We start from the raw sequence: 13,703 nt of genomic DNA on the forward strand, positions 1-13,703 counted from the left end.
GCTTTGCGCCTCAGAAAAGACACAAAGGCGCAGTTTTATTGGGGGATATTTAGCTTAGACAGCCAGGTTGTAACCTGAAGAAAAACAACCCCAATTGCCCGTGATAAAAAAAGGACCGTTATGGCACCCAAGTAACCTCAGCTGGATGGAGCCTCGTCTTGGATGCGCCACAAAGTTCTCAGACGTCAACAGCGGACATCTTTGGAAACTTCTGGACCGGAGCGTGTTTTTTGTTTTTTTTATAGCAGACATTCAAACCAGAACCTTAAAACACTCTTATGTAGTTCACAATTAAATAAATATATATTTTTTAAATGTATATACGCATGCAAAACATAAATGCTTTGTTTTTCCATCATTGCTAGATAGATTTGTATAGCAAACGCATTGAAAACATAATATAATTTAATGTTTTTTTAAACATATATCTGCGTTAAAATTGTAAAATATGAACGGAAATATACACAAATTAAAACCACAATTTTAAACAATTAGAAGTATGCCTTGGTTTTAAATATATATTTTTAAAAGTACCCCATTTAAAAAAAAAAAAGTTATTTAATTAAATCGAACATACTGAACACACACACACACACACACACACACACACACACACACACACACACACACACACACACACACACACACACACACGTGTATGTGTATATATATATATATATATATATATATATATATATATATATATATATATATATATATATATATATATATATATATATATATATATATATATATATATATATATATATATATGTTGGTGTATGTTTTTCTTCATTGTTATTCATTTAGTTTTTTTCTTTCTAACATGTCCGAAATAAACTACTACTATTATCTGCTCATCAAACACACACACACACACACACCAAAATAGAGTTGTATTTCTTCTTTAAATTTCCAAAATAATCATTTGAAAATATATGTATCATTGTTTGTTCACTTCCCATATAGATGTAGATATAGTTTGGAAAATTATACCAAGTAAAATGATACTATTTTCCCCCCTTATTTTTCATAAATGTGTTGTATTCGGAAAATATGCACACATGTTAAAAAAAACATTTGTATTAATTTTTTTTCCGAATAAAAAAATTGAGTTTTTCTTTTTTGCTGGATTTTTAACAACATTTTTTTTTTTTTTTTGAAGGAGCCATTAAGCCACAAAAAAAAAGGCAAAACATACTTTTTTTCAAATGTGTAAAATAATAATTATTTTACAGTTTGTATGAAAAGCAGCACAATGAACAAAATAGTATAACTAATTTCCACATATATGTTGTATTTAACCGTATCAAACAATAATATGTCGTTGTCCCCCGAACGCCCCCCGCCCCCCCAAATAAATTCAACAATCCTGTCCTTAAAAGCCTCGGAGTGTTTAAATTAATAACCCCATTATGTTAATGAACAGCAATACTTAGGGACGTCTCTCTAGGAGGCTTAAAGTGTTACAAGCACATCAACAAGCATTAATAAATAAGATCTCTTGACAAAAATCATAAGGTTTATTGCTTATAAAAGCGAAGTCTACTTGCACCGGCAGCACCAATAAAGAGGAAGGAATTCGCTATTAAAATATGGTGTTGAAAACGGTGGCCATTGAGCAGCAGCAGAGCAGCAGCAGGCTGATTTATTATTTATTGTTCTGTCCCACAGTGACGTGTTCAGGGCGCCTTATCCAATCTTGGACAATGTTCAACTTGCAGTGAGCGGCGAGGCTGCTGCAGGAAGAGGCGCAAACACCCCGCAATGAGACGCCGTTTGCGCCATTTTGCAGGATTTTAACACCAGGCGGGGTTTTTTTTTTTTTTTTTTTTTTTTTTTTCTTCTTCTTTCCCCTTTTGCCTATTTGCCTCCTTTTATTTTGTCGTTGCCATGTCGACGCTGAGCTACTACGCGGACGCGGGTGTTGTGCAGGACCAGGAGGACGTGCCAGTGAGGTTCCCATCAGCTGCAGGGGTGGAGCAGGCGATGCTGGGCGAATATGGCGGACAGGACGCGTGTCCTTTGCAGAAATCCTCCATTTTCGGCGCGTCCTGGGGTCCCATGGCGGCGCACGCACCTCCCAACCCGACCACGCCGACCTACATCCATCACCACTACACCGGCAGCGGGGACGCCGACGGCATGTTCGCCCGCTCCTGGGCCTTGGAGCCGGTGTCTGCGCCCCTGTGCTTGACCGGACTACCGTCGACGGCCATGCATTATGAGATCAAACCGGAGCCGCTGATTGGGAGTGGCGAGTGCACGACTTTGGAGACGCACACTCCTCTTTTGTCTGACGCAGAGAGCGCCGCGGCCTTGGCGGAGGTTCCCTGCGAGGGCACATCCACGTCCAAGCCGCCGGAGAAGAGCCCTTCAGCGGGGGAGAGGAGAGAGGTGGACGCCAGTAAGAACATTTCACGCAGGCCTTATTAAAAAAAAAAAAAATAAATAAAAAAATGGCGCAACGTGCATGCGCAAATACGCATTTTCTGATGTGAAGTAACCGTCTTATTGTGTGCATGCGCAGACAACCCCTCGTCCAACTGGCTGCACGCGAAGCCCACCCGAAAGAAGCGCTGCCCTTACACAAAGCACCAAATCCTGGAACTGGAAAAGGAGTTTCTGTACAACATGTATCTCCCCCGGGACCGGAGATACGAGGTGGCCAGACTGCTGAATCTGACCGAGAGACAAGTGAAAATCTGGTTCCAGAACCGCAGGATGAAGATGAAGAAAGACAACAAAGACCGCAGGAGAGACAGTTAAGTGCACATGTAATAATAGTCATAATAATAATAATAATAATGATAATAATGGTGCGTTAGAGAGCCTGTAGAAAAAAAAGGAGTTTGGGTTGTGTTGTTGTTGTTGTTGTTGTTGTCGTTCTGACCTGTTGTAGTTTGTGTTGTCGAAGCAATGTTGGATGTTTATCCCCCCCCTCCCCGAACCCACGTGCGTGTTTGTGAGTTCCATGTCTATAGTGAATTGTATTTGGTATTCATAATTTAAATGCATGAAATAATCCTCGACTACCTGAATGTCTTTCAGCTACCTACTTGCAACGTTTACATTCATTATTAATGCTGTTCTTTTTGCTATTATTGTGAAAGAAAATGCACTTTTTTTTTTTATAACATAATGACTTTTATTATAATGTTGTTGTTTTTTTTTTTTTGTTTTTTAAAGAATATCTAGCTGACCAAAATTTACGGCTCATTTATTGTAATGTTCTGTTCGCCCAAAGACGTATTTTTTTTTCTATTAATAATAATTAAGTGACTGAACTGAGAAAAATAATGTATTAAAATGAAAAAAAAAAAAAAAAAGATTTCTTGGTTATTTGCCTTTTATTTCTAGGAAAAACACCACATCTTTTCTTTATTTGACTGAAACAATTCCTAAAATAATTAAAATAATACATAGATGAAATATAACTTTTATAATTAATACATACGACATGTTAAACCACTTAAGAAATATATTTCCCTGTCTTAAATGTCAAATGCACGGTTTTGTATTCATTTTGCTGTTAATGTTCTGTTGTTGGGCCCTTGAACGCACCACAAAGCAGACATACAGCACAATCGCAGTCAGGATTGTTTATAAGGTGTGAAAAGAACAAAGCATGTCGAGGGTATGTGGCAGCAATAAAGCAACATTTCTAATGAGGCTAAGAACAAATATGTAAGATGTTTGCATGCTGTAGGCCCCAAGCACTGGAACAACACGCACACGCACACGCACGCACGCACACATACACACACACACACACACACTCACACATTGAAAGGTGGAGGGATCAACAGAGCCATCTAATTACTTTACAACCATCTCCTAGCAATCGGAGAGTCGCAGTGCAGTAACATCCTTTCTTTCGTTTTGCTTTGTTGTTGTCTTGTTGTTGCCGCAGAGATTTAAACAAAAATCAGCTCAGACAAAAAGACACATCCAAATGCATCATGAACATTATATAACAAAAAAGAATTTTTTTTTTTTCAAAAAGTAAAAGTGTGCGATTTTTTTTCGGGTAAAGTTACAAATAGAAACAAAACAAAAAATTGATAGTTTTTTAATATTGTGTGGATTGACGCTGCGCTTAAATAGCCAGCAGGTGGCAGCAGTGGCTCAGCTGATTCCATAACACTCACAGGCTAGCTGGTTGGTGCGTTCAGGGACATCAAGGACCTTTCGTTAAAGCCTTGCTCGTGATACTTTTTTTTTTTTTTACTTATTTGAATATCAAAATAACGTTTCACTGTGTGCCCGAAAACCCTTAAACAAAATATACACAACAAACACGTTTACGACATTATTAGGAAAGAGTGAATTTTACAGCACAATATCAGCGTTCTTATGTGTATTGATCGTTTATTAAAACATTTAAATGCAACACGTTGAACACACATTCGACACCTTAGGTTCGTCTCACCAAATTAATACAATTACATGAAAAATACTTTATTCATCAAAATATCAGCCATTTAATTTATACATAAGATTGATTTTCGTTTAACAATATGTTTAATACCGTGAATGTAATCGATCCCAGATGTAGTTAATGTACACATTTCTTATACAGCTCTTATATTATAACCTTTAAATTGTGCACACGTGCATGTTGTGGCAGCTGAGTGTCATTTCATCCCCTTTGGAATCAATCAAGCGCACACTGACACTTGCATGTAATGAACTTGAATTCTTCAAATACTACACGCACACGCACACGCACGCACACACTCACACACACACACACTCACACACACACACACACCCACACACACACACACACACACACGCACACACACGTACACACACACACGCACACTTATGCACACGTGCACGCGCGCGCACCAAACATGCATTTTTGAACAATAGCAATATACTGTACATCTACTGAATAACACAAAATAAAAAAGCAAAAAAATAAAAATAAACATTGCGTGAATAAAATCGTTATATTACGAGAAAAAGTTTGCATATGCATACTGGAGCCTGTTAAAGAGTTTTATGATTTATATTGCTTCCCCCCCCCCCCCCCCCCCTCATAAATCACAGTTTACTGTAAGTCTATATGATGTTTTTCGTTCCAGTATTATTGTTTTTTTCCTCGTAACATTTTAGCTTTTTTTCCTCACAGCGTTATTACATTTTATGGTTGTGATAAATTTGCTTTCTTACATTTAATTGTGTTGTTGTTGTTGTTGCAGTGTTACATTGTTTTCTTATACAAATCTGCTTTCAGTCTTGTACCGTGATTTCGCAACGTGATTACTACATCTTTCCCGTAAATTCCGATTTTACTCATTTTTTGTATTAGTGTTAAATTTTTTCTTGTTGAACTTATGATTTACTGTCGAAGCAAGACTTTTTCCCCCCATGCAACAATATGATAAAACACAATTTTAATATATTTTTTTTTATATCGCAATGTCAATTTTTTTTTCTTCTAAAATGTCGATTGTACTCTTGTAACTCTTGTCCTATTGTTCTTTTTTTTTTTAATTTCCCCTCATCATTTACTGTTTTGGTTTACTCATTTCTATCGTCAATTACAATTTTGCTCTTAAGTTTTTTCCTAATACAATGATAATGTTACTTTCAAAACAAGCCATTTTCTTGCAATCTTTTTAATTTTTGAAGGATTAAAAAAAAAAAATACGATTTTACATTATTTTTGGGTATTGCATCTGTTAAGATTGTTCCTATAAAAGTCCAATATTACTCTTATAACAATAATTTTTTTTTTACAATCTCATCTTTTTCTTACATTTTTATTGAAATAATGCTCACCATTTTTCATCAAATTGTGGTGAAGAATGACCATTATATATGTATTGAGTACCATGTTCAGTGTCCTATAGCCGAGTTATGCAGACAAACTAAAGTCACTTCAAAAGTTGTTTATGTTGACCTCCGTCACCTCCATCCAATTCATCAGTTCAGGCGTTGGTGGTGAGAGAAGTGAACTCTGCAGAAGAAGTTCATGCAGGACTATAAAGTGTGGAACACATACATCTACTGTATAATCCTGTCTGGATTCAACACATCCAAATCATTAAGGTTATATCCTGGATTTATAAAGTATTTTTCCACGTTGGTTAGCTCTCCTATTTTCTCCATATTCCCAGATCTCCTTTAAATCTGCAAATGCACTGACAAGAAGTAACACAAAACCTGTGAGGGAATGACTGTTTCAACCTGCAATCACATGCCTCACTTTTTACTGATTGTGTTATTTAACATTTTTCTACCAACTAAGTTATGGTGCATTTATGCGCGATACCATTGTGTAGGATTTCTCACAATTCTCATGTGACGTCAGCATTCCAAGGATTAAAATGATTTTGCTCTTTTTGAGTTATTTGTGTCTGATGGTAGTGATGGTAACCATAGAACTGGGATTGGAACTGACAAGTAAACACATCTCTGTCCTGGCTGCTCAGTATAATAGCAAAAGTTGGGACACACCTTCTCATTTCAATGCGTTATTATATTTACATTGTAGATTGTCACTGAAGGCATCAAAACTATGACACCTGTGAAGTGAAAAGCATTTCAGGTGACTAACTTTTGAAGCTCATTGAGAGAATGCCAAGAGTGTGCGAAAAAGTAATCAGAGCAAAGGGTGGCTATTTTGAAGAAACTAGAATACAACACTCAATTGTGAGTGGGAATGTTGTCTGTCTATCTGTGTTGGCCTTGTGATGATGTGGCGACTTGTCCAGGGTGTACCGAATGTCGCTGAGATAGGCTCCAGCACCCCCCGCAACTCCAAAAGGGACAAGCGGTAGAAAATGGATGGATGGACATAACTCCACATGTGTTCAGTCATAGTTTTGATGCCTTCAGTGACAATCTACAATGTAAATAGTCATGAAAATAAAGAAAACCCAATGAATGAGAAGGTGTGTCCAAACTTTTGGCCTGCACTGTACATAATTTGTTTTTATAATGGTTAACTTCTTTTTACACTTGCATGACATCTTTGCCTGTCAACACGTTACTTAAAAACACAAGATCAGAACAACTTAAATAACTTGATATTATTTTCCATATGCATGGGAGGTTACACTACCCCATAACAATTTATCATGAAATCACATAATTTAACAGTAAAATGCTATAATACAAATGTAACATTACAATAAAAATTACATTTCACAGCATTTCACAGTAAATTACTGTAAACGTTACCGTGAAATATCGCAATTATTGTCATTTACAATTAAATCATTTACAACTTTGTACTGTTTTTTAGTGCGTATTTTGCTGTTATTTGCTGTATAATAAAAATAGTCTTGATATTCCCTTTAGCTTATAGTCAACAGTTTTAGTTAAACTATTAGATATCATCCATAATATATGCAAATCCTGGTGTCAAAATAAAGCATCGGTTTAAATACTATATCAAAACAAACCACAAACCACATGGCATTTCTCTCTCTCTCTCTCTCTCTCTCTCTCTCTCTCTCTCTCTCTCTCTCTCTCATACACACACACACACACACACACACACACACACACACACACACACACACACACACACGCACACACTTGCAAGTCAATGTGTTTTCCAGTTCTATGCCCAGCTTTAATGACCCTTCCCTCTAGGATATACAATATGACGTGAAATATGATATTTAAGCTGCAAAAAAAACAAAACACATTCCAATATTTCAACTAACAGCTTTAATGATGTCAGACTTTCAAAGTTGTTGATTCCAATAAAGAGTTTTACAGCTTAAGACTTTGGATAAATCAAACACTCTCATCAACTTGTACACATTGTTTATTGACTGTCACACTCATGATCATATGCAAAACGACAAAATATGCACATACATAAATTTCCATACATAATCCACCTGGCCTTCTTGCTTCCCAAATGTCTCCTGTTGTTTGTGAACCCACGAGAAATGTGTCATCAAGGCTGCTACGCGAACAAATATTTATGAAATGTAACACCACAAGGACAATATGAGTTTTTTCTTCCTTGGTATTTGTTGTTGCACTATATTAAATACATTTGCACTAATGTGACATTATCATCAGTTTAACATTAAGTTTTTAAATGGTTTAAAACAAAATCACATGCTAAACAATAATAATGTTATTCGAATTCTAACACTACTAAATAGTTCATTTGATTCAATAATGATTTATTTTTATTTTAATATGTATTTTATCCTTTTTTTAATATGTATATTCCACAATTTAAACAAATATAATTCCCAAACACATAAATTAATTCTAGGAACCCTTGGGTTGTGTAGTAATTAAGATGCTATTAAATTAAGTAAGCAAAAAGTTTCAAAAAGAAAAAGAAAAGAATGGGAATACCAATTAACACCCACTCACCTCAACAAATTAAGCTGCTCCATTCTTAAACATTCTTAAAAACAAAATGATTAAAAAAAAAGCAGTCCGTGTCTATTCCTATCTTCTTTCTTGTTGTAGTCCTCTTGCAGGGGGAAAAAATAATTAGGATTAATCTAAAAAAGCCACATTAATGATCAAATCTTGCATATGTATATATATATATATATGTTGCAGGGTGAGTGCAGGGATGGTCCTGGTCTCTTCTTTCTCGCTGCATATTCTTGTGATGGAAAGAAGTGTTAGATGCTTTAAATGTGTTCTTGCAGGGCAAGGAGCTGTCAGAAAGATTGATGACACGCAGGCTGATGGCTGCAGGCTTCTTTGTTTATAGAGCCCTGCAATAAACAGCCTTCACTTCCTTTTCCTCTTTCCTCTGCCTCACACTGCACTCTAACACACACATCTCCTAAGAGGAGTATTGCCGCTCTTCACTGCAGCAGACAAAGAGACCAGACAGGTTTAATGTGATGTCGGAAATGATACAAAATGTACTGTATGAATAACTCAGTTCCCGTGGAAGATTAGTAAACATGGGTATATATAGTCGTTTCAATAATAATAACAATTGGACATGTATTTCCTTTCTTTCGCTTATATAGGCTAAATGTGTGTGTGTGTGTGTGTGTGTGTTGGGGGAGGGCTGGTCACGTGATTGCATGGTGCAACCCAGCAAGAAGGACTCTAATGTCTATCACATGACCTTCTATCCATTTTTGAACATTACTAGCACTCTCATTGGGAAAAATGACCAACACAGTAGAAAATGATAAGGGACTAAAATCGTAACTTTATTTGTAAACGGGCGTAAGCATAAAATGGTGTCCATGTCATGACTTTTTTCCTCCCCCCACATTATGCATTATTTTTTTTGTTACAGTTTACACTATTAGATTGTTTTATCTCATGCAACAAAAATGCTGCCTTTTCCTCACAACATTATATTTTTTTCCTCAAAAAAATTACTATTTTATCTATTTTCCTCATTTAATTGTGATTTTACTGTGACAAAAATGTCTTTTTACTCTTGCTTTTTCTTTAAGGACACTTTTTGCCGTGCACTTCTTTATTTTTGTTTTACTAATTTTTTTGGAGAGTGCGTGTTTTTCCTGTATTTTGTACCACTCTCATAACTTACCACACGTTTACACATTTTTCCCATAAAATTATGATTTTTAAATTCCAATTTTACTCTCACATTACTTTTTTGTAACAGCTTTCCAAGTTTTCTAAAAAAATTCAGATTTTTTTTTCTACCTAAAGTACAATTTTACTCTCATAACATTACTTTTATTTCATGATCTCACACGACAGTTTAGACTTTACTATTAGTTTCACTATTGATTTTCTGTCCAGCGCTCTTATTTTTGTTTTCCACTTCCTGTTTGTCAACACCACTTCTCTTCTCTTCCCCCAGACTGGGCTGGATAATTTTCTTTGTTTGCTTTCATGCTGCATATAGCTTTCCCCGTATGCCTCCTGTGCACTTCCCTGCTGCACTTCTTTTAATTTTTATAAAATATATTTCACATGCACTTCTCTTCCCGTCTCTCCATCCTGGGATCCAGACGAACAACACCCAAGTCTGACCTTTGCCCACTTATGTTGTTTCTCTTACAATTACGATTGTAATATATTAGAAATACTTTTTTGTTACACTGTTATATTGTTCTACAATTACGATTGTATTTTGCCAACGTGACTTTTTTGACTGCGTGGGTTCCCCTCAAGTACACTGGCTTCCTCCCACCTCTAAAGACATGCACCTGGGGATAGGCTGATTGGCAACACTAAATGTCCCCTAGTGTGTGAATGTGAGTGTGAATGTTGTCTGTCTATCTGTGTTGGCCCTGCAATGAGGTGGCGACTTGTCCAGGGTGTACACCGCCTTCCGCCCGAGTGTTCCAGCTACCCCCGCGTCTCCCAAAGGGACAAGCGGTAGAACATAGATGGATGGATGGTTACAGTTTTTTTATGAAATTACTTTTTTTTGTGTGCATAAAATAAGATTTTACTCTGACAACACAACTTTTTTATCACACTGTAATCTTTTTTTGATACAACTACAATTTAATTCTATAATTACATTACTTTTTTGTCTCAAGCTTGAGTTTTTTCCCCCTCATACAACATACATTGCAATTGTAATCTAATAACATGACTTATAGGTTTATAGGATACATTTTTCTCTCATAAAACTACAATTTTAGTATCATAATATTGACTTTGTTGTCAAAATTTTCTGTTTTTTCCCCTCATAAAATTACAACATGTATATATATATATTTACAATATATATACTGTATATTTATATATATATATATATATATATATATATATATATATATATATATATATATATATATATATACACATAAATATATATATATACACATAAATATTAATATATATATATATATATATATATATATATATATATATATATATATATATATATATATACACTAATTACTCTCATAACATGATTTACTGAAATGTATAACTTTATTAGGCCTATACTGTTTGACTTTTTTATTTTATTCAGGGATATATTACTTTTTTCACTGAAGATTATTACTACATAATATAATATGCCGCAATGATTATTTTAACATAGCATTTTTATTTTTGCAAACTTTAACTGTAATTTTGACCATATACCCATCTATATTTATATAATACATTATACAACTTTCTATGATATTACATAACCTACTGTATATCACAGTATATTCCACAATAATTGTAGAATATGCATTATCTCTTTCCTACCGTGTGTGTGTGCGTGTGTGTGCGTGTGTGTGTGTGTGTGTGTGTGTGTGTGTGTGTGTGTGTGTGTGTGTTCTTGTATTTCTATCCTTCTTGAGACATCAACAAGGAAAAGTACCTACCATATGAGGACCGGTGAACAAGTTAGGACATAAATCATGGTCCCAATACGTAAAACCATTGCATCTAATAGAGAATGTCTCATTTGCACCCCTGTTGGTGAAGTCTATCAAAGTTAGGATGGTCCCAAAAAGGAGGGAGATTTCAGATTGACTGTGTGTTGGTTTTAAAAGTGCTCCCCCTCTGGCCAACATAAGTAATAACAAGCGTGTGTAAGCAATTGAAATGCGCCCCCTTTGGCGAAAATGTATTTAAAAAATAAATAAATATGTATGTAGAGACATACTATAATAACTTGAAGTAAATAATGACGATTAAAAACCAAATACAAAAAAATAAATAAAACTAACACATTTTCTTTTTACTTTTTCTCACAATGTGTCGACTTTTTTCTTATAAAATTGGGAACAATTTCTCATATTATTTCTGTTTCTGTGATATTGTAATATTTCCCCGTAAAATTATTACGTTTTTATGTAAAATTATTACTTTTTAATGCAAAATGGTGACATTTGTCATACAAAATTCTTTTTATCACAGTATTGCCAATTTTTTTGATTAAATGTATGACTTTTTGTCATAATTTTGCCAAGTAAAATTCCGATTATTATTTTAATATTGACAACATTTTTAAGTTTTTTTTTTAAATTGTAACTTTTGTCAAGTAAAATTACAACTCTTTTCATAAAATTGCCAACATTTTAAACTTTTCTTGTAGAACTGTGACTGTTATTGAGTAAAATTCCAACTTGTATCATAATATTGCACAAATGTTCAGTTTTTATTTTGCAAAAATTTGACTTGCGTTGAGTAAAATTACGACTTTTATTATAATACTGCCAAAATTAAAAACATTTCTTGTGAAATTCCAGCTCATTTTTCCTAACAAGCATTTTTTTTATATTTGCATATATGTATATATTATTAATGTTGTAAATACAAATCTTTATATATCTAGAAAGGGTGGTTCTAAAGAGGTAGGCATTTTTCGGAGGTTTCAAGAAGGTAACAAATACAAGAATGCGTGTGGGTGCGTGTGAGTGTGTGAGTGTGTGTGCGTGCGTGTGTGTGTGTACTTGTCTTTGGGGAGGTGTACTATGGTCAGATGACAGTCCATGCACATGCCTGGTGCAGCCTGAAGCTCTGCAAGTGCACACAAACCTGCATTTATGCCAATGGACTTGAATATTTTTTAATGTCTGTCTATTGTCCAAAGCACACCACACCATAGAGCAGGGGTGACAACCATACGGCCCGCGGGCCGAATCAGTTTATTCCGGCACGCGGGATGAGTTTGCTAAGTATAAAAATTAGGTGAAATTTTTGAATGAAAGAAACTGCTGTTCTAAATGTGTCCACCAGATGTAGCAATAGCAATTCTTTGTATCTTTGTAGATTATGCAACATACTGGTATGTAAAAAACACACCAAAAAAAACACATGATGTTAGTGCAGCAGTCAAGGAAAATGAGCAAACCACATAAATAACATCCTGTAATTTGATTTTGATTAGGGATGTCCGATAATGGGTTTTTTGTCGATATCCGATATTTCGATATTGTCCAACTCTTAATTACCGATACCAATATCAACTGATACCAATATATACAGTCGTGGAATTATGGATGGATGGAAATTAAAAACATTTTCTTGAATAAAAAAGAAAGTAAAACAATATAAAAACAGTTACAAAGAAACTAGTAATTAATGAAAATGAGTAAAATTAACTGTTAAAGGTTAGTACTATTAGTGGACCAGCAGCACGCACAATCATGTGTGCTTACGGACTGTATCCCTTGCAGACTGTATTGATATATATTGATATATAATGTAGGAACCAGAATATTAATAACAGAAAAAAACAACCCTTTTGTGTGAATGAGTGTGAATGGGGGAGGGAGGTTTTTTGGGTTGGTGCACTAATTGTAAGTGTATCTTGTGTGATTAAAAAAAAATAAAAAAAATAAAAGAACGATACCGATAATAAAAAAATGATACCGATAATTTCCGATATTACATTTTAAAGCATTTATCGGCATGTCTAATTTTGATATTATTTTTTTTTATCTTGATAGATTGAAAATTAACACCAATGAGTTGACTGATGAACATTATGACATAATTTATTCAGAAATTATAAATAATGCCAAATGAAGATAGGTTACTATTAACGGCAACATGTAAGTGTAAAAAAAACACCCCAACAACATTATAATTTGTATTTTTTCCAGAATGTGCTTGTTCTATTTTTAAACAAAGAAAACAATCTGAATTTGTCTTTATTTCTAAGTTATCGTGCCGTGATTTTACCAGTCCGGCTCACTTGGGAGTAGATTTTTCTCCATGTGGCCCCTGATCTAAAATGTGTTTGACACCCCTGCCATATAGTTGACATATTATCACGCCTCATCACAAGTTAGTCTGGTGACACGTGT

At 34.8% G+C, this 13,703-nt stretch overlaps 1 protein-coding gene across 2 annotated transcripts in view; it reads left to right on the forward strand.

The window, feature by feature from the left end:
• Positions 1 to 1,882: 1,882 nt before the first annotated feature.
• hoxa9b (homeobox A9b) overlaps positions 1,883 to 13,703 on the forward strand; it is a 14,271-nt gene continuing 2,450 nt past the window's right edge. The window contains exons 1-2 of one of the 2 annotated variants that reach the window (XM_061945621.2): positions 1,883 to 2,407; positions 2,531 to 2,764. In XM_061945621.2, the coding sequence (XP_061801605.2) occupies positions 1,894 to 2,407; positions 2,531 to 2,764 (748 nt within the window). In that variant the 5' untranslated portion in view covers positions 1,883 to 1,893. Of the gene's footprint in view, positions 2,408 to 2,530; positions 2,765 to 13,703 lie in introns of those variants that run through there. The other variant, XM_061945610.1, reaches the window with a different exon arrangement.

The sequence above is a fragment of the Nerophis lumbriciformis genome, linkage group LG04, assembly GCF_033978685.3.
Source record: "Nerophis lumbriciformis linkage group LG04, RoL_Nlum_v2.1, whole genome shotgun sequence".
In the NCBI taxonomy this organism is placed as follows: domain Eukaryota; kingdom Metazoa; phylum Chordata; class Actinopteri; order Syngnathiformes; family Syngnathidae; genus Nerophis; species Nerophis lumbriciformis.